Genomic DNA, 27,103 nt, shown 5'->3' with positions numbered 1-27,103 from the left:
CCAGATTCTCCTGCCAGCCCTCCAGGAAAGGGTTTTTAGAGGTATTCCAACTCACTCACCTTGCCACGGCTCGTCACCTGTCGCAACCCGACAGGAGTGGTATTAATTAAATGACCTTAAATGGCCTCGGGTGATTTCAAAAGTGCTTTCTGACTCATTAAATAAGACGATCAGTTGCAGTTTGGAAATCCACTGCAGTTTTCGCGCAGTGATGCTCAGGAGTGGAGGTGTGAGCATGAGTGAGTCTGAGGCTGTCCTTACGCGGTCAGCCACCGTAATGAAGCAGAACGCACCTCATGATTACAGAACTTTGATTTCATTGGTGCCAAACAGTCCAAGATGATCAAAAAGCAGCATTTATGCTTGTCATACTCTTCGCCTTTTTTTCTTTTTAAAGTCAGCTTAGGTATCATTAAAATGCGTCACAGGACCTCTTTGTCACCAAGCCAGTCAAACAGAGAGCCCTGAAAATACTTCCAAGAAGCCTTCCCTCCTCTGCTGCCCTCTGGGAGCAAGACCCGATCGCCTCAAACAAGAAACTACCTCCCCGAGGACAACTCAGCTCATCTCCAAGTTCCAAGGTCCCCTTTCTCCACCGCATCTCAAACCTTCTGAACTACGTACGTCTCTTCGGCGGGTGCTTCATTCCCGGGGAAGCAGCAATCGTGCGGTCACCTGGGTGCACGGGACAAGTCCTGTGGCCTGAGGACGGCCCCGGGTCCCCAGTCGTCCAGGACACACTTCAAGGAGCCGCCCCCGCCCCCCCCCCCCCCCCCGTCTGGAAGCCTCGCTTCCTGCGCACCAACACGTCAGCCTGGGCCGAGGTTGTACCACACACTCTGGTCCCCGCAGTCTTCGGTTCTGCGGTACCTTCTGCATTTTAAATTCTGAGAAGTCGGCGGCCTCAGCAAAGAAGAAACACGCACCTCCCCGAGGCCTTTTCCTGGACTGCCTCCAACTCTCGGGACAGTGAGAAAAGTGACCTTTCCCGTCGGCCAGGCCGCTGCTCACGACCACAGAGCGGGACGACGCGGGAAAACGAGGCGGCGGCCCAAACACACGTGAGAAGGCAAACGGGCTCCACCCGTTCCACGCACAAAGCTCCCCGAAAGGCCCAGCGGCCCGCCTGAAGACGGAGAGGGGCGGCCTCCTAGCTACGTCAGCCACTCGTTCCCTGAAACCCACCCTCGGGGACTGGAGAGCGTCCCTCAGCGCGGCCGGACACAAGCAGGGCGACAGCCCCTCGCCGTCCGCGCCGCTCAGAGACCCCCGACCCAGGACTCAACCCCAGTCGGCACCCAGGTACCTCGGCGGGGGGGGGGAGGGGGGGAGGGAAGCAGGTCACGTCACTTCCGGAGGCAGGGCGGGCCGCTCGACACGCTAGCGTACTTCCGGCGAAGCGGCGCCCGGCGATCAGCAACCTGATTGGGCCGCGCCGGAGGGCGCGGGACGCCAAACTTGCTTCCCATCAGCCCCCGCCAGACCGTCCGGCGGCCGCGCGCACGCCCGCGCGCCCGCAGCCCGCGCCTGCGCCGCGCAGCCATTGGGGAGGCCGCCGTGCCGCCGGGCCTCGCGGAGCAGCCGGGGACCGCAAGCGCGGCTCCCGCCGTCCTTCCCGTGTGTGGACGCCGCCGCGGCCCACCGGTGAGGAGCAGGGCGGGCGGGCAGGGGCGTCGCGCGGGCCGGGGCGTCCCGCAGGCCCGGGTCTGAGGAGGCCCGCCCCGGGCGTGCACCGAGGAGCAGGCCTGCTCCGGGTCCGCCGCGGGGTGGGCCTCGGGGCGGGGGGCGATCCGCGCGTTGTCTGCGGGAGGCGGGAAGCACTGTGCGGGACACCACGGGGAGGTCGGAGCTGGCTCTGCGAGGGAGGCGCTCGTTCCGCTTCAGTCCGGGACAGGGTTCTCGCTGCCCCTCGTCGGCGTGAGCTTTTGTCATTGTTAGAAACGAGCTGGGCAGCCCGGAGGAGGAGACCCGAAACCCCGGAGCCGGCCAGGGGCTGGCGTCCGGGTTAGGGGAAGAGCTCCTGCCAGCCAGCGACAGGAGCAACCGGCTTGCAAACGGGTCTTCTCCACCGAAGGCATCGGATGGCCCCGTGAGCACATCGCAGGATGCGCATCAGCCGTCAGAGTCCGGGAAATAAAACCAGAGCGAGGTACCGCGCCACACCCACGGGGGTGGCTGCGAGCGGAGACAGATCACAGGTGTTGGGGAGGGCGCGGGGCGCGTGGCTGGCGGCCACGAAGAATGCTGCAGCCGGTGACTGTAGAAAAGGGGGTCGTGGTTCCTCCGATTTCAGCGCAGAGTTACGTAGGATCCAGCAATTCCGCTCCTGGGTTCGACTCCGAAGGGTTGAGAGCAGGGACTCGGAGCATTCGTTGTACGCCAGTGTAACCAGCAGCTTTGTTCAGAATGGCCAAGGGAGGAAGTGCTCCGAATACATATCAACAGATGGACGGAAAGTAAATTGTGGTTGCACCGTGGGATGGGATTCATCCTTAAAAAGGAAAAGGATTCGGGCGCCTGGGTGGTGGCTCGTTGGTTACTGCCTTCGGTTCAGGTCGTGATCCCAGAGTCGGGGGATCGAGTCTGGCATCCCGTTCCCAGCTCCGCAGCGGGGAAGGACCTTCTCCCCTCTCGTGCTCTCTCTCTCAAATAAATAAAATCTTTGAAAAAGAAAAAAAAGAATACAATTCTAATGCATGCTGTGGTATAGACGTTGGACGTGAAGTAAGCCAGCACACAGGACTAGTGTGTGATGCCGTTCGCTGGGACAGAGAATGGAATAGAGATTACCAGGGGCCAGTGGGAGTACGGGAATGGGGCGTTCCTGTTTAATGGGTGCAGAGTTTCTGTTTCTGGTGATGAAAAGTTCTGGAAATGGATAATGGGGATAGTTGTACAGCATTGTGATATACTATATCACTAAATTGTGCATTTGAAAATTGTTAGAATGGTAAATTTTGTTGTATTTTACCATAATTTTTTTAAGATTTTATTTATTTATTTGACAGAGAGAGACACAGCAAGAGAGGGAACACAAACAGGGGGAGTGGGAGAGGGAGAAGCAGGCTTCCGGCAGAGCAGAGAGCCCGGTGCGGGGCTGGACCTAGGTCCTCGATCCCTGAGATCATGACCTGAGCTGAAGGCAGACGTTTAACAACTGAGCCACCCAGGCACCCCTATTTTACTATAATTGTAAAAATACATGGCGGGAGGCACCTGGGTGGCTCAGTCAGTTGAACCTCTGACTCTTGGTTTCTACTCAGGTCAGGATCTCGGGGTGGTGGGATCAAGCTCCACATCAGGCTCTGCACTCAGTACAGAGTCTCCTTGTCCCTCTCCTTTTCTGTCTTTCTCAAATGAATACATAAAGTCTTAAAAGAGGGACGGGGTCAAAACCAGAGACAATAAGAAGATCAGTGTTTATGAGGATCACAGGGAATTGTTCTGGCTATGAAATTATTCTGTTCCATTGTGTAATGCTGGGTATGTGACACTGCATTTGTGGAAACCCATTGGCTTGTGCAACAGGTAGAATGATCCCCTAACTGAATTCTGCACTTCAGTAAATAGTAATATATCAGTATTTCTTCCTCAGTTGTAACAAATGTACTAATACAGAATGTTAATAATAGGAAAAATAGTGTGCAGAGGAGGAAAGAAGGTAAATAAAGGTAGAGAAGTTTCCTTTCAATATTTTCTTTAACCTAAAACTAAAAAATAAAGTTTACTAATTTTTAATTAATTAATTTTTAGTGGTAAAGAGCAATGCTAGTGGGTATATACTAGTTGAACCCAATTAGCCTTAAACATGCTATCCATACTGAGTTTTTTTTTTTTTTTTTTTTTTTAATTTGACAGAGAGCTCACAAGCAGGCAGAGAGGCAGGCAGAGAGAGAGGAGGAAGCAGGCTCCCCGAGAGAGCAGAGAGCCCGATGCGGGGCTCGATCCTAGGACTCCGGGATCATGACCTGAGCCGAAGGCAGCGGCTTAACCCACTGAGCCACCCAGGCGCCCCCCTGAGTTTTGTTTTTAAAAGCTAGAGCATCAGAAAGTTTTTAATGAGGACCAGGTGTTAGACTTTAAGGAAGCTACTGAATAGGAGATAGGTGTGGTGTGGTGGTGGACTGGCAAACCACTTAGAACTTTTTTTAGGGACAGCATATAGTCTGTAGAGGCAGAAGGTAGGATCAGAGAAACTATTCTTAGTCTGGACTGTGTAGAGTTTACTTTTATATTTAGGCTTAGGAGCTCTGAAATTTAGTGGGGGGTGGGGAATGGTAGGATCTTAAAGCTGGGAGGAATCTCAGTGTCTAGCCTCTACCCAGGAGCTAAATTCTGGACTCATTGTCGCAGCACACCCATGGGAAAGACCTCATGATGTTTCAGCAGAGATCCAGAATCAGGAAATCAGAATCTTATGTGGCTTCCTCTGACCTAACTGTTGTGATCTCAGGCCCACTTTTCTCCATCAGCATCAGTTTTCTCAATTGTAAAATGAAGAGTTTGGACTCCAGTCCCTTGAGGATCCTTTCAGTCCTGTACTGGCCATTGCCTTGTAATTACAAAGGGCTCCTACCTGGCAAAGCAGCTCATTCTAGTCCATGACTGAGTAGTTTATAAAACTTTATCTTGAGCTAGAATCTGTTTTCCTGCTAGTTTCCACTTGTTGCTTCTAGGACACATTACGTATTATCCACAGTTCTTCCATTTTTGAAGTTGATCAGTTTCTTTACTCACAAAAGACATGTTTTTAAAGACTGGCTGCCATCCTGGCTACTTTCTTTTGCATGTTGCTTAGTGTTATGAACTCAAAGTGTCCTTCCTGCCCAGAACTGGAGACAGTGATCCATTGGGACATTCTGCCCCGTGTAGACTGTGGAGTGCAGTTTTCTGTGGATTCATCTTCTTGATTTTGCCCATTATACTGCCTTGTCAAGGTCTTATAGATTCCAGTGCATTAGTTTAGTCAAGATAAATTAGAAAGAACATAGATAATCTGGTCCTTTGTCAGAAGCTGATTATTTGCTTCATCTTGATCACTCTACTTACTGTCTAGGTCTGAATTTCCTCAGCTATCAATTGAAGTTTTGAAGTAGGTGGTCCCTGAAGTCTTTCTACTCTAAATCCCAGTGATTTGAAAACTAGATGGTAGCTCAGGTCTCTTTTAGTTTTAAAATCCTGTGAATCTAAGGTCAGGTCTCCAGTCTTCATGATGGGATGTTTTAGAGGTAACAAACAGATACTTTCTGAGCATATACCATGTACCAGGGATGTGCAAGGGTTGCAGGGATGAATGGGTAGTCCCTGCCCTCTAAGAGCCGGACTCTTAGAGTACCAAAGAGTGATGGCTACACTGGGGGTGTGCACACAAAGAGGGTTGGGGACAGGGGGGACAGAAGGGGGATGGTACAGGGAGCAGAGCATGTGGGCCATTTTTTAAGAAGTAATTCTGCCTGAAGGATGGAGAGACTTGCCTGAGGGCTGGGTGGCAAGATGGGGAGTGTAAAGAAGAGGAAATGCCTGTGTGAAGGTCCAGAGGCTTGGTTTGTCATGGAATTATGGGTGGATCAGTATTTAGAGAATGTGGTCCAGTCACGGCCAGACAGATGGTGAAGAGCTCCATATGCTATGGTATTGGGGATACTTTGAGGAATTGTGGGTAGGCAAATGCCATTAGGTTTTTGTGTTTGGGACATGGCTAGAAACTGTATGGAGTGGATTGCAAGGAAGGGAGACTGGAGGCAGGGAGAGCACAGCTATCAGAATGACCACAGGTAGAGAAATGTGCCAGAACTTATCAGCAAAAGTGTGTTGTGAGCTATTACCTAGCTTGTTTGTGGCCAGTTTTCTTCCTTTCTATTCAAATTAAAAACTTACCCAGACCCTGATACTTTCTCTTTGAAACCCACATGTGAAGAGGCTGGAGTCCTTGAGTTGTCGCTGAAGCACCACTCTCCTTCCTTGTTTCTCGAAGCCTCTTCCTTTGCCCTTTAGTCCTGTTGAATATCTTGTCCCTTCCTCACTGCCTGGTACTTTGCTGCCCTGCAGTGTAGTGTGGATAATAGACAAAACATCAGCTGTTCCTCTAGTCTGTGGTCACAGCAGCAGTCTGCTGAGTGCTGTCCTGTCAGCTGAAGTGAAATAGTGGGTTTGAGAGTGCTGTGGTTATAGACAAGGACGTTAATTCCTTAGTAGGTTTTAAAATAGAGTTAGATGTGTTTGGTATCATGGGTAGTATCCATGGTCATCTTTGGTATTATTTCATTAAAGCAAGTGGGTTGGATCCCTGCCGCTGTCGCGGGGAGCAGAACAGTGAGAGAAATAGGCAGAATTCTTCTGCAGGGGTACAGATTAGCACAGAAATCTAGTTTTGATTACACTTGCTTTATTTTTTTTTTCAGGTCCAACTCTCATCTTTGTTCTTCATGTAATACAGGCTATTTTCTGTAGTTCACTCAGAAGCCATGTAGACTTGCCTGCCCTTTGAAGACATACTCTTAAGACTTCTAGGAATATAAGCTGGTAAGTCTGCCAGAGAAAAGCCTCTTGTTCTTTATTTCTTTCCTGCTTTGAATGTACTTGTCCTGGATTTACAGTGTTGTTCTTTTTTTTTTTTTTTTTTTTTAAGATTTTTATTTATTTATTTGACAGAGACCACAAGTAGGCAGAGAGAGAGAGAGAGAGAGAAGCAAGCTCACTGCTGAGCCCTGATGCGGGGCTCGATCCCAGGACCCTGAGATCATGACCTGAGCCAGGGGCAGAGGCCTAACCCACTGAGCCACCCAGCCACCCCTACAGTGTTATTCTAACAATTTTCCATATGTTTTTGTTTGCCTTTTAACATTTAGGAAAATATTTTTCAGATGTGAACATTTTTTAAAAGTGCTTATGCTCAAGGAAGATGCATGCGCTCGTACATAGTGGTACGTGAATGTGTGCTAGATACGCACATACAGAGTTCAGGGTTTGAGAAGTGGATTTTGTACAATTCCTGTTTTTGTTTTAAGTAAGAGGTTATTAGGGTATGATAATGAGTCCTAGGAGTAGGCAGGTTTGGGTAGACTGGCCAGAAGAGTTGATGGTAGGAAGAGGAAATGGGGGGGACAGGTGGGAGAGATGGGGAACACTGAAGTCTGAGGAGTCATGGAGTTTAACACAGACTAGAGGGAGCAGGATGGTTGAGGAACTGACTGAGTGGCACTAGATGAAGAGGCGAGAAAGCTGATGATTCAACAAACAGTACGAATAAGTACTGTACATATAATAAGTACAGTACAAATAAGGACGGAAGGAGTCAGTCCGATCTGAGAAGCTGGGGTGGCTGGAGGCTGCGGGAGGCGACAGCAGTGGGAATTAGCCTCAGTGATACTCATCAAAGAAGAGTAATTTACAGGAGCAGCTGCAAAATGTAGGGTTAGTGTAGAATTTCCAGAGAGGCAAGAAGCAGATGCAGCCAATGGAGAGCAGAAATAGGGAGAAATGGGGTAGAGCTTTGCCCGTAGAAAGGAGCCGTAACACTTGGGCCGCAGTCGGGATAGAAGGTGCGGCTGAAGAGGAGACCAGCTCTCTACTTGTCTAGCACTTCTAGACAGTCAGTTTTTCACTGGGTAAGTTTGCCAGAAACACCTTCTAAAAGCCTTCCTGACGATAGAATAGTGTGCCCAGTAATTTCTGTGGGAATAAAAGAAAATGCTTTACTCTTACAGTTCATAATCTGATCCCTATATTGTGCTTACTGGGCTTATTGATGACCCTCTATTTTATGAGTTAGTATCGGTAAAAAGTTGATGAGTTAACATACAGGAAAGGAAAAAAGTTTTGTTGATGGGACTTTAAATTAGGCAAAGTGAGGAGAGAGGTCACTAAGTAAAAATACTTTCTCCTACTGTACACCAATTTGTTTGTTTCTTTTTAAGATTTTATTTATTTGGCAGAGAGAGAGGACAAACAGGGGGAATGGCAGGGAGAAGCAGACTCCTGCTGAACAGAGAGCCCAACCTGGACCCTGGGATCAGGACCTGAGCTGAAGGCAGGCACTTAAGTGGCTCGACTGAGCCACTCAGGTGCCCCTGTACCCCACTTTCTTGAGAAGGTGGGGAACGTCTCCATAGTTAACAGTTGGTTTAAGCTTAAGAAACTCAGATCATGAAAGTACAAAGCCTTGCTTCCTGTAGTGAGTAGGACTTGAGTATATTTCAGATGAGATACTGTGTGTTGGTCAGCCTAACTGTACCATGGTCATTGTGGAACATTTACTTACCAGAAAGTGAAGTATTTGTTAGATGCTACCCTTGTAGTTTCTAGTTTAATAATCATAGCTGACACTGAGGGCTCACCACGAGATACTGTTCTACATATGCTACAGAATATTAACATCCACTGGAGAGTCCAGGAAACTGAAGCATAGAAAGATTCAGCAACTTAACAAAGCCATGGAGTGAAACAGGACTCACTCAAACCCAGCAAGCCTGAGGTCTTAACCTCTGTGATGTAATATATTTGATGTAGGGCTTATTGTACTATAATGATGTACTTTAATATCTAATGTCCACCTTATTTAATAGGAACATCCCTCGACTGTTCATTATGGCCACTTATGGCCAGATGGGGTTATTGAGATACTGCAGCCTTTTAACATTCTCGTGGTTTTATGAGACATTGGGCCTGAGGGCATCATTAACCTACATGTTCTTTCTACATGTTTTCCTCATTGTGTTTGTAAGTTGAAGATCTTTTCAGAGGTCTTTCCTCGGTACTAAGTGATCATGTTCTTTTTTTAGTCTGTATAGCCCTAAAAACAATTTTCTAAAAGCCAGGATGGCTGCAGGGTAATTCAGGAGGGTCTACTACTTTCTGAAAAGCACTTGTTTCCTCCACTGTCTTCTCACCTTTTAGACCGCTCCCCCAAAATGCAGATGACACACTGGTGATATGGGTGACAGAAAACCGTGTCATCAATAATAACCTCTTCAAAACAAGTTATCAAAATTAGAAATGTTAAATTTTTAAGTTAATATTTTTGAAATCATCAAAGCGGGAGCCTCTGAGCATAAATAAGTGTCTCTAGTCTTTACTGTATCTTGAGGAGCAGTAATGTGGAAGGAACACATTTTTTTAACCTTGTAATTACTATTAGCACAGAAAACAGTGCCTGCTCTTGGTGGTGGCTGATACTTTTGGTAAAGGATAGGACATAATTTAATGAGGAAGGACTTTATGATTCACTTGGATAAACTCACTGTGTATATTACAGATCTCCTTTAGCACTTGTTGAGTTCCCATGTGGAGGGGAGCATACCAGACGGCACCGGTAGAGAATCGGAGGGAGTCAGAGGTACCTGGCTGGCTCAGTTGGAAGAGTGTGAGCCCCATGTTGGGGATAGAGATTGCCTAAAAAAATTTAAAAATAAAACAGAGTCCAGAATGGATTCCTAAACACAAAATTTAGTAAATGCTAAAGGGAACATTACAGATCAGTGAGAAAAAAGGTTGCAGAGACAACCGAACTATCCATTTGGGGTGGAAAAAAATAGGCCGAATCCCTGTCTCTTTTTACCAGATAGAGTAAAAATACAAATATAAAGGGGTACCTGGGTGGCTCAGCCGATTAAGTGTCTGACTCTTGGTGTCAGCTCAGGGCATGATCCCAGGGCTGTGAGATTGAGCCCCAAGTGGAGCTCTGCCACCCAGGGCATCGAGCCTGCTTAAGGTTCTCTCTCCCTCTGCCCCTACCCCCCAAAAAGTACAAATGTAAAAAGAATGAAATCCTCAAAATCATAGGAAAAAAATATTGATTGCTTTAAAAAGTAATGGAGCAGGAAAGCATAATATATAACAGTCATAAGGAAAATGCCTTTAAGTTTTTAATTTTTACATAAACTAGCTGTGTGTGAAAAAAAGCACATATATATGTACACATACATACCATAAAGTCAAGAGACATGATAAACTAGGAAAATACTTAAAGGGATGACTTCTTTGATACAGACTATTTACAGGTAATTAAATGGACAAGGCACAGCCTACAAAAGAAACACATATGGCTAATGAACAAGGGAAAATGTTCACTCTTTCTCATTAAAGAAAAGGACCTTAAAATAATGCTGCAACTCCGGTCTTTACTTAGAAGTTTAATAATGCTCAGTATTGATGAGGGAGTTGGGGAATTATCCCTGGTATATACACTCTTGGTTGGTATGTAATAGTACTGTAACTTGTTGAGAGTTTTATGAAATGTATCGATTTTAAATGTAAATCACCTTTGAACCAGGTAATTCACTTCTAGGAATTTTCCCTTCAGAAATACCCCCAATTCAAGGTATGCAAGGAAATTTAGTGCTTATTCTCTATATAAGTAGAAACATACACACTTGGCCTACTTTGGTTTCTAGAATCTCTGAAACCTTCTCCTCTTCTCGCCCTGAAGCCTCAGGAGCCTGGTCTTTCTCCAGAGCCACTTTCTCTTCCTTAAATGAAAGCAGTGTGTTTAATATCTCATTCGTGTAGGATGTGTTTGTGCAAGATTGTGTATACATAGAACAAGTGATACTGTGTAAATATGTTGTTCTGCATAAATGACTACATTTTTAACTATGAGCTCCTGTACTTTTCAGCACCCTCGAAGACTTGCTTAAACTCCTAATACTGGCAGGCAAGTTCCTGCCTCAAGGGTGTCATCCATCCGAATTGCCCTTTGCTAGGCAAACTGCTTTTACATCATTCCAGATCTGTGCTTGAGCGTTTTTCCTTGACAGCCATCTGTGCACACCTGGCTTTGCACCTAATGTAAGCACCACAGTATAAGACCTCTCTTTAACCCACGTGCCTAGAAAAACAGGGCATAGAAAATAGTTCATTTATTAAATGAATAAATAAAATACTTGATATTGGGATGGATGAAACATTATAAAATGTGTTGATATTTTTAAAAAGTCATCTTTTCATGTTTTAGTTTTAGTTTAACAAATGCTCTCTGAAGTGGAGCTAGTTTCTTGCTCAGCCTTAAATTGCCTACCGTTAATTTCGGTGTTGGCTAAGCTTTATATGCTGACAGCTACCTTGTTGATTCTGGGGTTCAGAGTTAAGATGTAAGGCACATGCTAGGTGATTCTGGGGTCAGGCTTGGGTCACCTGGGTGAGGCACCTCTCTGAACCTGTTTCTTCATCTACAAATAAAAATAATACTGAGTCATGGTTCTAGGAGGATTACATGAGGTGATACCTCTAAAAGTCACAGTTCCTGGACCTCAGTTAAAGGTTAGTTCCATCTTTCCTTTCTCTTCAAAATCTTTATTGAGGTATCTGATAAATACACATGCCATTCCAGACTTAAAATTACACAGTTATAGAATGGATAGAGAACAGTGTTTTTTTTTTTTTAAGTTGTATTCCCTGAAAATAATTTATTTCTGCTTTATTGCAGTACTGTTGAAAGGTTTTACAGAATATAATCGTGTGTGTTGTGACAGTGAGAGAAATGGAAGTATTCCAGGAAATCCGTAAACCATCATCACGTTTGGAGTGTGACCACTGCAGTTTCCGAGGCACAGATTATGAAAATGTGCAAATCCACATGGGCACCATCCATCCAGAATTTTGTGATGAAATGGATGCTGGTGGGTTAGGTAAAATGATATTTTACCAGAAAAGTGCAAAGCTGTTCCACTGTCATAAGTGCTTCTTCACCAGCAAGATGTACTCCAATGTGTACTATCACATCACCTCTAAACATGCAGGCCCAGAGAAGTGGAATGAGAAACCAAAAAATCAACTAAACAAAGAAACAGATCCTGGGAAAAGCCCTCCTCTTTCTGAACACCAGAAAACACCCTCTAATTCAGAACTCCCAAAACCCATACCTGCCCTCTCCATAGAAGCACAGAAACTTGGCCCAATTTTATCTCCAGAATCCCCAAAACCTACACCTCTCACTTCCCTGGAGCCTCAGAAACCTGGCGCTATTGTTTCTCCTGAGCCACAGATACCTTCTCTTCCTTCTCCTGAGCCTCCAAAATCTTCCTCTGTTTCGTCTCCTGAACTTCCAAAATCAGTCCCTATTGTTTCTGAGTCTCAGAAACCAGTCCCTATTCCTTCTCCAGAACCACAGAAACTTGCCCCTATGTCTCCTGAGCCAGTAAAGGCCACTCTTACTAAACCCCAGAAACACTCCCATTTCCCAGAAACACTGGGGCCACCTTCAGGCTCATCTCCAGAGTCACCAGTTTTGGCTGCTTCCCCTGACCCTTGGGGTCCATCCCCAACTGCATCTCCAGAGTCTCGGAAACCAGCCCGGACTATCTCCCCTGAGCCAAGGAAGCCATCCCCATCGGAGTCTCCGGAACCTTGGAAGCCATTCCCTGCTGTCTCTCCAGAACCCAGAAGACCAGCTCCAGCTGTGTCACCAGGTTCTTGGAAGCCAGGGCCACCTGGATCCCCAAGGTCTTGGAAATCCAGTCCTTCAGCATCGTCAGGACCTTGGAAGCCAGCTAAACCTGCTCCATCTGTGTCTCCTGGTCCTTGGAAGCCGATTCCTTCTATCTCACCTGGACCATGGAAACCAACTTCCTCTGTATCCCCCGCATCCTGGAAGTCTTCATCAGTCTCACCTGGCTCCTGGAAGTCTCCCCCTGGGTCTCCTGAGTCGTGGAAGTCTGGCCCTCCAGAACTCCGAAAAACAGCTCCCACCTTGTCACCTGAACATTGGAAGGCAGTTCCCTCAGTGTCCCCTGAGCTTCGTAAAGCAGGACCGCCCTTGTCTCCTGAGCTTCGCAAACCAGGCCCACCATTGTCCCCAGAGATCCGAAGTCCAGCGGGATCTCCAGAGCTCAGAAAACCTTCAGGGTCTCCAGAGCTTTGGAAGCTTTCTCCTGATCAGCGAAAAACTTCCCCTGCTTCACTTGATTTTCCCGAGTCCCAGAAAAGTTCCCGTGGTGGTTCCCCTGACCTCTGGAAGTCTTCCTTCTTTATTGAACCTCGGAAACCTTCTGGACCGTCTGAGTCCCCTAAGGCAACCTCCGATATATGGAAACCTGTTCTCTCTCTTGATCCCGAACCTAGAAAACCCGCCCTGTTTTCTGAGCCCAGCAAAACAGCCCCTCCAGCATCCCCTGAACCACGAAAACGTGCTCTTTTTCCAGAGCCCCGGAAACATGCCCTTTTCCCTGAACTTCCCAAATCTGCTATCTTCTCAGAATCTCAGAAGGGAGTTGAGCTTGGTGATGAACTACAGACAGATGCCATAGATGATCAAAAGTGTGATATTTTGGTTCAGGAAGAACTACTAGCTACACCTAAGAAACTCTTAGATTCTGACACCTTATTTCCATCCTCAAAGAAGCTCAAGAAAGACAACCAAGAGAACTCAGATGCTGAGCTGAGTAGCAGTGAGTATATAAAAGCAGATTTAGATGTGCTAGACAGCAAGGGCCAAGAATCCAGCAGTGATCAAGAACAGGTTGATGTAGAATCTATTGATTTTAGTAAAGAGAACAAAATGGACATGACTAGTCCAGAGCAGTCCAAAAATGTCTTACAATTTACTGAAGAGAAGGAGGCTTTTATCTCTGAGGAAGAGATTGCAAAGTATATGAAGCGTGGAAAAGGAAAGTATTACTGCAAAATTTGTTGCTGTCGAGCTATGAAAAAAGGTGCAGTTTTGCACCATTTGGTTAATAAGCATAATGTTCATAGCCCTTACAAATGTACAATTTGTGGAAAGGCTTTCCTTTTGGAATCTCTCCTTAAAAATCATGTAGCAGCCCACGGGCAGAGTTTACTTAAATGTCCACGTTGTAATTTTGAATCAAATTTCCCAAGAGGCTTTAAGAAACATTTAACACACTGTCAAAGCCGGCATAATGAGGAGGCAAATAAAAAGCTGATGGAGGCTCTTGAACAGCCACTGGCGGAGCAGCAGATTTGATTTTTACACATGGTGTGGGTATGTGATCTACAGTTGTTTGTTGAAACTGTGTAAAGCATCGTTAAATAGCATAGCTGGATCAGTAGATGTTGATGTGTATGCTGTACTGTGTTTGTCTCCGTAGTGTTACAGAGAATGAACATTTGGGTTGTTGTTTTTTTTCCATGTCTCTGTGGCTATCTTGTAAGTCAATAAATTTGTAACTTTATTCCAATGGATAAAATTTCTCTAATTTCTTTTGAAATATATGTGAATAATATGAAGATGTAGGAGGTCCACTTATCAAGAGCAAGTTGTACTCAATTTAAAACATCTAGTCAAAGTGTATCTTTTTGTGAAACTAACTTCAGACAGTGGAAATTGTTAGTTGGAATGTTTGAGAATTAGGCATGAAAAATTTGAGAAATTTTTTCTCTTCAATATATTTTCAGATCTTAAGTTCCTTTTTGATCATATAAAGTTAGTTTATAAATCTTGAGCAGTTCTAGATGTTTATTAGCTTTTATGTCATGGAAAATTGGAGTCTCAGGGTTGCTGATTTTTTGCAAAAAGAGAGGTTGAGTAAGTTTAAAAAGATTTGTAGCTTTCTCTGGAAACTGGGAAAGATGAGTGTGACTTAGGTCCTGTCCTTAGTTGTTTCCTTCTGAGTCTTCCATTCTGCACCGCCTTCCCCATGCCACCCACTCCCGGGTCTGTTTCTTTGCTTCCCTGTGAGCTCACACCAACAGATGATCCTTAACTGCCAAATGTGTCAGAACTGCACTCCCTGCTCCTGGGCCTAACACGCCCCCTAGGTGGTAGGCCTGGTAATGAGTAGGACCTGAGAGTCTTCCAGATTCACAGTAGAAAATTTTGTAAGGAGACATTTCTGTTTGAGAGTATGTCGATTGTATGTTTTCCACAGTTGTTGCCGTAAATACCTTGTGCCTGTTTGTGGATCATTTTGTTCTAAAATATTTTGTCAAATGTGTATCAACCAAATTAAAAACAAAGGCTTTCATGTGAACAGCACCCTTATGTGTGTGTTTTCTTTTGTGTAATTTTCCTTGTATGATACCGAGAGTCCATGATTCTCCCCCTGTTCTCAGCATGCTAATTTTCCCATCTGGAGCAGCATTTTCTAAGCTGTGTTTTCTCAGTTCTGTGGTCGGGTACATGAGGGAAACACTACATTTTGTGAGAGATCCACATCCTGGCTGACTTGTAAAACCCATGTGAAGCATTCATTGCCATAAGGATTCTCCTATGCAGCCAAGGGCTGAGAGACTACCTTTAATGAAGCTGTTCCCAGACATTTTTGAACAGCAAGCACTTTTTTTCATAACATCCAAATTAATATGCCAATTGAGAAGACATTGTGTTTATAGAATCCTGGGAAGATGTTGGTGTTTATAGATTCCTGGGAGGACGTTACAGGCTCCAGGTCGCACCTCTTTGGTGAGTAGTTGATGTCAGTTTACATTGGGCCCCTTGAGAAAAAGCTTCCAGTACTGGAGTTTCCTTCTAGGCCAACAAGAAGGATAAGTAGGATACCTTGGATAAGACCGTGGTCTTGGGACACCTGGGTGGCTCAGTTGGTTAAGCAGCTGCCTTCGGCTCAGGTCATGATCCCAGCGTCCTGGGATCAAGTCCCACATGGGGCTCCTTGCTTGGCGGGGAGCCTGCTTCTCCCTCTGCCTCTGCCTGCCTCTCTGTCTGCCTGTGCTTGCTCTCTCCCCCTCTCTGACAAATAAATAAAAAAAAAATCTTTAAAAAAAAAAAAAAAAGACAGTGGTCTTGTTCTCATCTAAACTGCCTCAAAATTAGGACTGGAAAAGACAAAGGTGTGCAGCACCCAGAAACCCTTTTGAAGCCTTCGGTCTCAAACCTTAACTGTTAAGTGTAACAGATTATTTTCCTTAGGACTTTGCACTTCTGGTGCAAACTTCTCACAGAATCCTTCCTAGACCTTTGCTCAAGGTGGAGGCCAACCATATCCCATGACTTGCCATCTTATGTGGGTTTTTCATAATACAGAAGATACTATGCCAAAGTAGGAGATGGACGAATAGTTTTGGCCTTTGGTTAAGCTGGTGTGTTCTTGGATCACCTCACTTATGGCTTTCCACTTTTTTCTCATTTTACCTCAGGATCAAGATTACCCCACCCCTTTTTTTTTTAACCTTGGCAATTTTGCCTGCTATACAGTAGCTTTAGTCAATGTGACCCTCTAGTCATTGTGACCCTATCTACATTTTCATTTTCTAGTCAATGTGACCCTATCTACATTTTCATTTTCCTCTGTAATTACAACTATTTTAAATGAGCTCAGTCCAGTGAGTTTTATATAATATGAAAGATTACTAGACTTCACTCAACATTCATGGAACTGACACTTATATTTTAGGTGACCTATTGACTTATCTGGGATCTGGCTATAGCAGATACTGTTCTGTTTTTGTTTTTGTTTTTTAAGGTTTTTTTTTTTTACATTTTTAAGGTCTACACCCAACGTGGGACTTGAATCCACATCTCTGAGATCTAGAGCCTCATGTTTTGCCAATGGAGCCCACCAGGCACCACACTCCTTTTGTTTTTAATATTCGTGTGGATTCTACAGCTTTGTCTTAGATGAAGACAGAAGGATGCTTACCAACTCAGATCTGAATTAATTTGGAATGAGAATGAAAATCTATTTTTGTACATAACCTTTTTAAAAATTAGAAAACAACTAAAAACCATCTTAACCCTACCTGCAATTACTATTAAATTGTGGTATATTCCCTGTATTTTTCCTAAAAGCTTGAGTATTTTTATGTTTGTACCTCTTAACCTCCCTTCACCCATTTGCCCAGCCCCTCCAGCCCCTTCTCCCCTCTGGCAACCACTGGTTTGCTCTCTGTACTTAGGAGTCTGTTTCTGTTTGTTTTGTTTTTAGATTGTACATAGACGTGAAATCATTTGTATTGCTTTTGTTCTGATTTATTTCACTTAGCATAAAACCCTCTAGGTCCATCCATGCTGTCGCAAATGGCAAGATCTCATTCCTTTTTTTTTTTTCATTCCTTTTTTGTGACTAATATTCCATCATCTGCATATATACACGCGTGTGCTTGCCCACACACACATATATATGTAACATCTTTATCCATTTATGGATGGATGGACACAAGCTCCTTCCGTATCTTGGCTATCGTAAATAATGCTACAATAAACACAGGGGTACATGTATCTTTTCAAATTAGTGTTTTTGTTTTCTTTGGGAAAATAACCAGCAGTGGAATTACTGAATTATATGGTATTTCCATTTTTGGTTTTCTCAGGAATTTCTATACCATATTCCACAGTGGCTGCACCAATTTACATTCCCACTAGAGCAGTGCACAAGGGTTCCCTCTTCTCCACATCCTCTCCAGCACTTGTTACCTCTTGTCTTTTTTATTCTACCCATTCTGAATACTAAGTTTAATAGAAGTGTGATCTCGCATTGTGGTCTTAATTTGCATTTCCCTGATGATTGGTGATGTTGTGAACCTTTTCACGTATTTTTTTTTTTTTTTTGAAGATTATATTTATTTGTCAGAGAGAGAGAGAGCACACAAGCAGGGGGAGTGGCAGAGGGAGAAGCAGGCTCCCGGCTGAGCAAGGGGCCCAAGATGTGTGGCTCAATTCAAGGATCCTCGGATCATGAGGCAGATGCTTAACAGACTGAGCCACCCAGGTGCCCCCTTTTGACCATCTATGTCTTTGGGAAAATGTCTTCTCAGGTCTTCTGCCCACTTATTAATCAGATTGGTTGTTTTTCTCAGAACTGATACAATCTTTATGTATTTTGGATATTAACCCCTCATCAGATATGTCATTTGCAACTATCTTCTATTCTATAGGTTGCCTTTTTGTTTTGTTCGTGGTTTCCTTTGCTGTACAGAAGCTTTTCATTTTGGTGTCATCCCAAGAGTTTATTTTTGCTTTTGTTTCCCTTGCCTGAGATGCAGCACCCACCAATATGTTGCTAAGGCTGATTTCTACAAGATTAATGCCTATGGTTTAGGAGTTTTACGGTCTCAGGTCTCACATTTATGTCTTTAATCTGTCTGGAGTTTATTTCTGTGTGTGGTGTAAGAAAGTGGTCTGATTTCATTTTTCTGCCTGCAGCTGTCCAGAACACAGCACTATTCGTTGGGGAAATCTTCTTTTCCCCGCTGAGTATTCTTACTTCCTTTGTTGTAGAACAACTGACCCTCTACTTCACATTGGTACACATCTTTTCAGATATTTTCTAGCACACACAAACATCCAATGTGCTTAACTACTTAAAGCACATCTTGCAATTCTAACTTTGTAACACACTGTGGACATTTCAGTGTCCGTATTCTGCCAGCCAGACATTTCCCATTTCTCCTGTTACAGCAGGGCATAGGGACAGCCGGTGTGCTTACTGTCTGTACTTGTGCGGGTCTGTATGTAGGATGTAGGGTTAGGAGTTCACATGCTAGCTGGAGGACATTTCCACTTTATGTTTTGATGTGGCACTTTTGCCTGAGGAATTTTCTTTGTAACACAGGAATGACCAAATCTTGTTTGGATGATCCAGGAGAGGGGAGCCACCCCTGGGTTCCTTCCTGCACCCTCTCAGTCCTCAGGTTTCCTGGGACAGGCCTGTCTCACTCAGCTCCAGCCACTGTTAACAAAATACCATGGATGGGCAGCTTCAGACACAGATACTCATCTCACAGTTCTGGAGGCCAGAAGTCCAAGATCAAGGTGCCAGGTATTTCGGTGAGGACTCCCTGGCTTGCAGACGGGCACCTTCTGGTGTCTCCTCTTACAAGAACACTAATCCTACCAGATCAGGGCCCCATCCTTATAAGCCCATTTAACACTGATTACTTCTTCACTCCAGATACACTCGTACGGGGGAGGGAGGAGGGTTAGGGCTTTAATACGTGAACTCTGTGGGGACAAAGTTCAGCCCATAGCAAGGCTTGAGTCTGGATATCATGGTTTCTACCATCTGTTAAGACATCCAATAAATGCCAGTTTGGTACCCAAACATCTCCTAATTGGCCCTCACAGCCCAGAGTGGCACAAGAACCCTTTGGCAAATCAGTCGTTCCGCTTTTCAGTTCGGAAAAGTAGGGTCAAGTGATGTAGGAAATGGCTACCTCATGCGGTGTGGCAGGTAATTGTATGTAGGCACACGGCTCCCGGTTTGGCACCTTGACATGACAATAATTTGAACTGTTCTACTAAAAATGCTATTATTGTTGAAAAATGCCATTCCTCTATGGGAGAGACTGCTTAAGTCTGCCGGGACATCTTTTATTGCTTTTGTGATACAAAGTTACTAATGTAACTATTTTTCCTTTAGATGTGTAACAGTGAAGGATTTGGGGAGAAATTTTAAACATTACATGATAAACACGCTTTCGATACAAAGGAGAAGCACTTACAAGAAGCTGTTAGCTTTCCACCAAAATGCAGCCCAACAGAAGCTCACACAGAGAAGACAGCATTTCTCTAAACTTCACTGAAGTGACAAAATTTTAAAAATAAAGATTTAAAACTGAATCTTCATACAGCAATTACTATCATTAGAACTTGCTATAGCTGGGACTGGGTTGAAGCAATTAACTGGTGGATTGAAGTAGGCTAATTTGCTTTAAAAAACAAAACAAAACCCTGTTGGCTGAATACTGTTGTGAAAATAAACTTATTTTCTCTCATTTTTCTTTCTTTTTTTTTTTTTTGCTATTAACACAGGTCAAACAAATCAAATACCTAATTCTTCACTTTAATCTCTGACATGTCCTTAATTTTAAAGATAGGAAGAACAGAATAGCAAACAAATCTACTTAAAGTGTAGATAATTCTCTCTCCTTTTATCAGAGTTGAGAAAACAGATACAAGTGAGAATTTCATGACAGGCGAACCTAAAAGATCCTTTCTCATAGTGTGATGTGAAGAAGCGGATGCTCTTCACCAGCTGGGTCCCCTACATGTGCAGGACTCGGCCAGAGGTGCCCCCAGGCCACGGCCACACACCCCGCTTTCCTCGTGGAGATCTGTACAGAAAACCTGTTGCCCATGAGCTGCCTCATCTTACTCCAAGGGTCTCACTGTCACGTGACTCATGAAGTGGGAGATGATGACTCGGTAAGCACTATTATCAAGCAAGTGAAAACTTGTTTCCAAAGATGTAAATGAGATTCTTCAGAGTGCCTAATTCATGTCAGATTTGAGGAATTCCTTCAGTTAGCTGCTGTTTATAATTTCCTAGCAACACTGAGATCCATTAAAATACTGATAGTTAATGTTCTGCTTTGCTATATTCACATTTGAATATAATTATTAAAATTACTAGATAGCCAAATAAAACCAGACTGGGATCTAAAATGAGAAACAATAGAAAAAAAAAGAAAATTTTGCAAGGCAAATATAGAAGGCAAACCAAAAGGTGGCCAGCCCCACACCGCCCCTCAGTCACACTGAGCACTGTATTCCCTCCCCGTGATGTAGGCTGCAACTCCCATGGGCTATGTCCATGTGAGGAACATTTCTACCATTTCTTAGACATGTGGCAAACTCAGAAACCTTTTTTTCTGGGTAATTATTAATAAAAACTTTACAAATATGAAAGCAGCTTCTGACTTTGCCAGCAACAGGTGCTAGACATCTCTAAACCTGTTTCCTAGTTTATAAAAGGGAGTTCATCTATGTCCCACCCAACCAATCTTAAAAGTGAGTCTAAGCCGAAACTGGGAAGTGTATATGGAAGTGTTTTATGCCAAGGTAACCCATCATACAGATGTATTATTGTTTTAAATCAGTAATCTCAAAGTGACTTTCGGGAAGCCTTGGGGACAGATCTCAGGAAACTCTCAGAGGGAGTACTACGTTTTTACCTACTTATTTTCCAGCTTTGAGGTAAAACTGACAGATCTGTAACAGTTAAAGTGTACAACATACTGATTTGTAAAATGTATACATTATGAAAGGATTACAATGAGTTTGTGTCACTTCACATATTTGCGTTTTGATGAGAAAATTCTACTCTTAGCAAATTCCAGTTATACAATACAGTGTTATCAACAGTCATTATGTCGTACATAAGATCCTTGACCTTAATCTTATAACTGAATAACCTAGGACTTTCACTAACCTCTCCCTATTTCCCTCACACACTAGTCCTGTCAGCCACCATTTTACGGTTTCTAGGAGTTGGACTTTTTTTTTTTTTCCCACACTGTACCTGTAAGTGACACTATGGAGTATTTGTCTTTTTTGTCTGGCTTATTTCATTTAGCATAATGCCCTCCAAGTTCATCCACATTGTTGAAAATGGCAGGGTTTCCTTTTATGAGGCCACATAATATTCCATTTTCTTTATCCATCCATCCACCCATCCATCCATCGTGGACACTAAGGTTATTTCCATACCTTGGCTACTGTGAATAATGCTGTGATAAACGTGTGAACAGATATCTCTTTAAGGTAGTGCTTCTGTTCCCTTTGGACCTATGTCCACAGTGGCATTGCTGGATCATATGGTAGTTCTATTTTTAATTTCTTGAGGGATCTCCACACTGCCATACCGTAGTGGCTTGACTACTTGGCGTTCCCACCAATGGTGCACAAGGGTTCCCCTTCCTTCACAACCTTGCCAAGACTTGCTCTCTTGTCTGTGTGATTTTAACTACTCTGACAGGTGTGAGGTGGTACTTCCTTGGGGTTTTGATTTGTATTTCTCTGATGAGCAATGGTGTTGCGCATCTTTTCATGTACCTGTTGGCCATCTGGGATGTCCTCTTTGAAAAAGATCTATTCGGGTCTTTTGCCCCCTTTTTTATTGGGTAATTTTGTAGTTTTTTTGCTGTTGAGTTGTATGAATTCCTCACATATTTTGGATATTAACCCCTTATTAGGTATCTTGTGTTAAGATATTTTTTTCTCTCCATGGGCTGCATTTTCATTTTATAAATGGGTTCCTTTCATGTGAAACTTTTTTTAGTCCTAATGTAGTTGCATTTGTTTATTTTTATTTTTGTTGTCTTTCCTTTTCATGTCAAATACAAAAAATGATCGCCAAGACTGGTGACAAGGATCGAATCCTCTATGTTTCTTTCCAGGAATTTTATGGTTTCAGGTCTTATGCTTGAGTCTTCAGTCCATCTTGGCTCCACTTGTGTTTCCAGATCAAAGCCCTATATATAATAAGCAGTGAGAACACAGTGGCTTACTCATTGGGAGTTCCACCCTGATCCATACTCTAAGTAGGAGTGAGCAAACTACAGTCCACAGGCCAAATACAGCCTACTGCATGTTTTTGTAAATAAAATTTTATTGGAACACAGCCCTGTCCATTCATTATGTATTGCCTAATGGCAGAGTTTACAACTTGTAACAGAGACCAGAGAGTCTGCAAAGTCTAAAATAGTTACTACCTATCCCTTTTCCATCAGTGCTGGCTGTGCTGGGTCATCACATGGATGTCACTAAATCACAGCGAGTCCTTCTCACCCCTCCCCCACCAAATTCTTGGAGTCCCAGAGTCAAGAGCAAGAGCACAGCAATGCCATGGGACAGAGTATATGTGCAACAGCCAAATGTCTTTAACAATAAATGAGTAAGTCTCAGGTTGGTTGGTTGGTTGTTTTTTTTTAAGATTTAATTTACTTATTTGAGAGAGAGAGAAACAGGGATAGGAAGAGAAAACACAAGCAGGGTGGAGGGGGGGAGAGAAACAGCCTCTCTACTGACCAGGGAGCCTGACACGGGGGTTGATCGCGGGACCCAAAGTTCATGACCTGAGCCATCAGGTGCCCCAAATTCTCAGTGTTTTGATAAACATTTCATATTTAGTAAGGAATAATCAACAAAATACTCAGGTAATTAAAGCTACATTTTGAAAAGCAGTATTTTATTATGTAAAATTCAATGTAGGAAAAGTACCGTAACTGGAATTCGAATCCACAGCAACTAAAATTATTTAATATGTGGTCCAAAGCAAAGTACCAAAATACATTAATGTTTAAAAATTTCACTAACATTAAAAAATACTGTGAACACATAATTGCAGAAAGCTCCATTAAGTCCTTTCAAAAATAAAATGGCCTCAGACTGCAAAAAGGAAAACCCCAGATGCTGTACCTAAGTTATCCCTGTCCCCAAATAATGCCCTTATGTTACTTCAGCAGCCCTTACGTAACAGCAGTTATACACCACGAGCAGCACACCCACTGAGAGACTGTGAAAAAAGTCAGTGGCCAAACTATTGAAGGGGCAATGCTTCAAGCCGTGGACTTCACGTGGTGGCAACGCTCCTGTCCTAGGGGCTACAGCACGCAGACGTCAGAGAATGCTCCGGGGCCACAGCACAGCTTACAATGGCATGAGCGCGGCTCCCTCCCCTTTTCTAAAGTACAGTGCACGCGCGGGCGCACGAGATCCAGATCCCAACAGATCACTTACTTACAACTGTGTAGAACTCAAAGTACAGGTTATTCCCACAACATGTTTCAAGTGCTTCAGAGTTCACACTGGTACAATACTAATTTTCTTCCCTGTTTTAATCATACTTTCTACTTTTCAAAAGAGATTATGTGTTCTGTTTTGGCTAAACAGTATATACTAGTTTATACTAAAAACAGTAAGATCTATGACAACTTTTCAATTTTTTAACAGATTGCTTCTTTCTTAAGAATGGTTTCTAGATGTTTCTATACCACATTTATATTTCTAGTTTCTGATCTCTTTATAAGGAGTTATACTCGAGTTATACTTGCGAGTTATACTCGAGGCTAATTGATACACTTCTGGATGCCCTTTCTAACCCATAAAACGCTGAATGGGAGCTTCCCATCAAGCGTGCGCGCTGACTCACCCTGCCTCTTCACTCTTCTGAGAACCAGCCCACGCCGAATCTTCAGCCTCGCCCCTGCTCCCATCATGGCCCTCCACGGAGACTCCCCCACCAGTTTCTCGTGCTCGGATGCGAGCTCCTGGCTGGTACAGCTGCAAGGCTGGCCGGTCCTGCCAGGACAAAGGCGGGGGCAGTTACCCTTCCAAAGGCAGGCAATGTAGGAGGGAGCAAAATGCCTCTACTTCCAGGATCTGACGATCCTAATTAGCTAAAGCAAATCAGTCTTGCGGCTAAAAATCTGCCTTTTTCACGTCACTATCTCAGACACCAGGCATTTTGAAGCCAAAAAAAAGCCATGAAAAGGAAGACAGTTAATATTTAAAATAACCTAAAAGAAGGTAAAATTAGTATCTGGGAAAATGTTATGCTCAAACCCAGAACACCCCCAGAGCCAGTGGAGTCATGGCGTTCCCCTCCCAGGTGGAGAGGTGAAGATTTACACACACGTCTCAGCCCCTCCAACTCATCAGGCAGGGTAAACACACAGCCTGAGACAAAGCAAGGCATGGCCAGAGGTGGCTTTTTAGGGTCATGAGCCAAATTAATAACATCTATAATGAGCACTTTCCATGGGGCTTATTCCTGAACTTTCTCCACCTGACTGAACTGAGTAGAGGAACACAGCGATGCTTGAATAACGTGTGTAAAAGGGGCGTGTGTGGGGCTCCGTCACTGAGCGTCTGCCTTCAGCTCAGGTCATGATCCAGGGTCCCGGGATGGAGCCCCATGTTGGGCTCCCTGCTCCCCCTGCTTGTGTTCCCTCTCCTGCTGTGTCTCTCTCCGTCAAATAAATCAATAAAATCTTTGAAAGAAAATAAAGTGTGTAAAATACTACTGAACTCTTTCAGGACACCGGGATGGTGAGGCCAGCGAAGGACCAAGGGACACTGAAGGTTAAGGATCAAGAGCACCAGTGGGAAGCCAGCCAGCTCTGCCCTGTAGGAGAGGGGATCAACCAACCCGGGCTCAGGGAAGCCTCCTGCACCTGCACCCCTTCCCTTGGCCACTGGGGGCCCAGGCACATCCCGCAGGATGTCGCTCACCAACTCACCTCTACCTGCCCGCAGACCCCACCGTCACCACCAGGGCATTTACCCGCATGCCCTTTTCCTTAGCGGAAGCCTGGCCGGTGAAGAGAGCGGGAGAGGTCTTGGGCAGGGGCGGTGGGTCTGAATCCCTGTGCACACAGAGGCACAGGGGTCCCATGCCATCTCCTGCCTGTGGCCAACACACACGGTCCTGCTTTTCACCAGGACAACACTGGCTGCACAGATGGAGAAAGGACACCATAACCAGCCAGGCCTCATACAAAAGGTGCCATTATGCACAAGGCACCTTATTACCTCCAGAGCCTCACAGTTAACTGAGAGGAGTCCCAACACCTAAAGATCTGCAAATACAGACCACTCACTGCCGCATCAGAAGGCAGCTGAGACACAGTGTTCATGAAACAACTCCCACCCAAAAGACCCACGGCTAGACCTGCTGTACCTGCACTTCAGGTAACTACAGAAACCTCTGAGTGATACAGACGTGGTTAGTCAGGCTGCAGATAAGACGGCTCCCCTCGGGGCGCCAGGGGGCTCAGTCGTTGGGCATCTGCCTTCAGCTCAGGCCATGATCCCAGGGAACTGGGATCGAGCCCTGTGTCAGGCTCCCTGCTTTGCGGGAGGCCTGCCTCTCACTCTCCCATTCCTCCTGCACATCCCCCCTGTGTTTCCTCTCACACTGTCTCTGTCAAATAAATTTAAAAAAAAAAAAAAAAAAGGCTCCCCTCTTGCCAGTAGCTCTACCTTGCCTTTACTGGGAACACTTTAAAAAACCACCATTACTGATACCAGCAACGCCTTGGGTGGATCTGAAGGGAATTCTGCTGAGTGAGAAAGCCAATTTCAGGTCACACACTGTGTGCTTCCACTTCTAAAGCAGCCCTGAAATGACAAAATCATGCAGACAGAGGACAGCGTGCTTGTTGCGGTCGGGGATGGGGTGGCAGGAGGGTGTGGACAGCAGCCCAGGGAGCCTCGGAGCCCTCGGTCATCGGGTGGTTGGGTGGTGGGGGGACTGGCTGCACCATGGGGTCTGGCCCTGGAAGGGAGGGGACTCCATTAGTGGTGCTTCTCTGCAACAATGTGATCTGAATAAAAATTAACCTCAAACTCTTGGGGGGAAAGAAAGCCATTTGGTGGTCTAAGTGGACAATTCCAACCCTTCTACATGCATCCCACTACACGCATCTGACGCATATTTATGAGCCACTGACTGTCTCCTGATAACTAGTTTGTTACGAGTAACATAAGAGAAAGCTCCAGAGTGTCATGAAATGCAACCTCCTGGGCAATGCACTCCCTGAGAGCGCAGAACCCAGTAGGGGCAGACTTCCCACTGTCAGAGTGTGTGATCCGAAATCTCAAGACTCCTAATGTAGATTTCTCTGTTTCGGCTAAACAAAGGAACTTCTGTTTGGCAAAGCAGGTGTAAGCCTACAGATGTGCAGTTTATACTTTTAAGGCTGATGAATGAGCAAACAAAAGAACCTTGTTTCCCGGACGCTCCACTTTGGGTGCTGGGCCGCCTTCATTCCTGTGCTCTCTCCCGGGCCACTCTGCTGCCTCCACAGGGACGCCACTGTCCTGTTTCCCCTTCTTCCCTGTGTCTGGGGGGACTCCTTTCCCCCATTTTGGCTCTTCTTCGTTTCTCCTTGAAAACTTGTCTAACTCACAGGGAGCTCTGTGCTTTCTACTGTCGTCCACGTGGCATCTTTGTGTTTCAGGCTCTTTTTCTCGAAACCTTCTCTCCACCTCCCTTTGCTCTTTATCACTGTCATTCTGTGACCTGTGATTCAATACAAATTCTCAGTAACCTTAGTTAGGTATACTGCGTGTCGAGGACCTGTCTTCCCATCCAGACTACAAGTTACCAAAGAGGCAGGGATGCGCGTCGCAGGCATGCACGTAACGGGCACAGCACAGGCATTCAAGAAAAAATTGTTGAAAGATGAATTGACAATAGTAACACAGTATCTACTGTTAACCCTGAACGACATACATAACAGGCATATATACTTAGTTTTCTAATTATCAGTAACCCCCCAAAGTAAATCTAACTCCCCCCTTTACAGATAAAGTCCAGGAGACCAAACGGCTCAAGTGACTTTCCGAGTGGCCCAAGTCCACATCCATCAAGACACAGAGCGGATACTGATGGCTTGATTTCTGCCTCAGGTGTAGCTAAAATTAACTGCAATTTACTCATTTTTATACATATATTACACTGGTAAA

The 27,103-nt window shown here is 44.7% G+C and overlaps 2 protein-coding genes across 14 annotated transcripts in view; one reads left to right on the top strand and one right to left on the bottom strand.

Annotated features, from left to right (window-relative positions):
• The first annotated feature begins 1,504 nt into the window (after positions 1-1,504).
• On the top strand, positions 1,505-14,932 carry CHAMP1 (chromosome alignment maintaining phosphoprotein 1). 2 transcript variants are annotated; one of them, XM_047720518.1, is made up of 3 exons: positions 1,505-1,644; positions 6,402-6,522; positions 11,423-14,932. In XM_047720518.1, the coding sequence occupies exon 3, from the start codon at positions 11,477-11,479 to the stop codon at positions 13,919-13,921; it is 2,445 nt and encodes an 814-aa protein (XP_047576474.1). In that variant the 5' UTR covers positions 1,505-1,644; positions 6,402-6,522; positions 11,423-11,476; the 3' UTR covers positions 13,922-14,932. The 2 variants fall into 2 exon arrangements, with proteins under 2 accessions (XP_047576474.1, XP_047576475.1); XM_047720519.1 differs by lacking the exons at positions 1,505-1,644; positions 6,402-6,522 and adding exons at positions 8,055-8,092; positions 11,201-11,256.
• Positions 2,395-27,103, bottom strand: part of UPF3A (UPF3A regulator of nonsense mediated mRNA decay) — a 40,476-nt gene continuing 15,767 nt past the window's right edge. For 2 of the 12 annotated variants that reach the window (XM_047720520.1, XM_047720521.1), the window contains exons 9-11: positions 26,360-26,657; positions 23,784-23,932; positions 2,395-2,660 (exon numbers count right to left, since the gene is read on the bottom strand). In XM_047720520.1, coding sequence (XP_047576476.1) covers positions 2,537-2,660; positions 23,784-23,932; positions 26,360-26,657 — 571 coding nt within the window. In that variant the 3' untranslated portion in view covers positions 2,395-2,536. Of the gene's footprint in view, positions 2,661-7,302; positions 7,672-7,709; positions 9,391-16,791; positions 22,105-22,799; positions 23,236-23,783; positions 23,933-26,359; positions 26,658-27,103 lie in introns of those variants that run through there. The other 10 variants (XM_047720522.1, XM_047720524.1, XM_047720523.1 and 7 more) reach the window with 10 other exon arrangements.

The sequence above is a fragment of the Lutra lutra genome, chromosome 3 (assembly GCF_902655055.1).
Source record: "Lutra lutra chromosome 3, mLutLut1.2, whole genome shotgun sequence".
Lineage (NCBI taxonomy): Eukaryota > Metazoa > Chordata > Mammalia > Carnivora > Mustelidae > Lutra > Lutra lutra.
Note: the sequence above shows the minus strand (reverse complement) of the source record. Positions and strands in the feature narration are given on the sequence as shown.

What these genes read in the sequence shown, in the direction of transcription:
- CHAMP1 (XM_047720518.1), top strand. Translation starts at nt 11,477, where the DNA reads ATGGAAGTATTCCAGGAAATCCGTAAACCATCATCACGTTTGGAGTGT.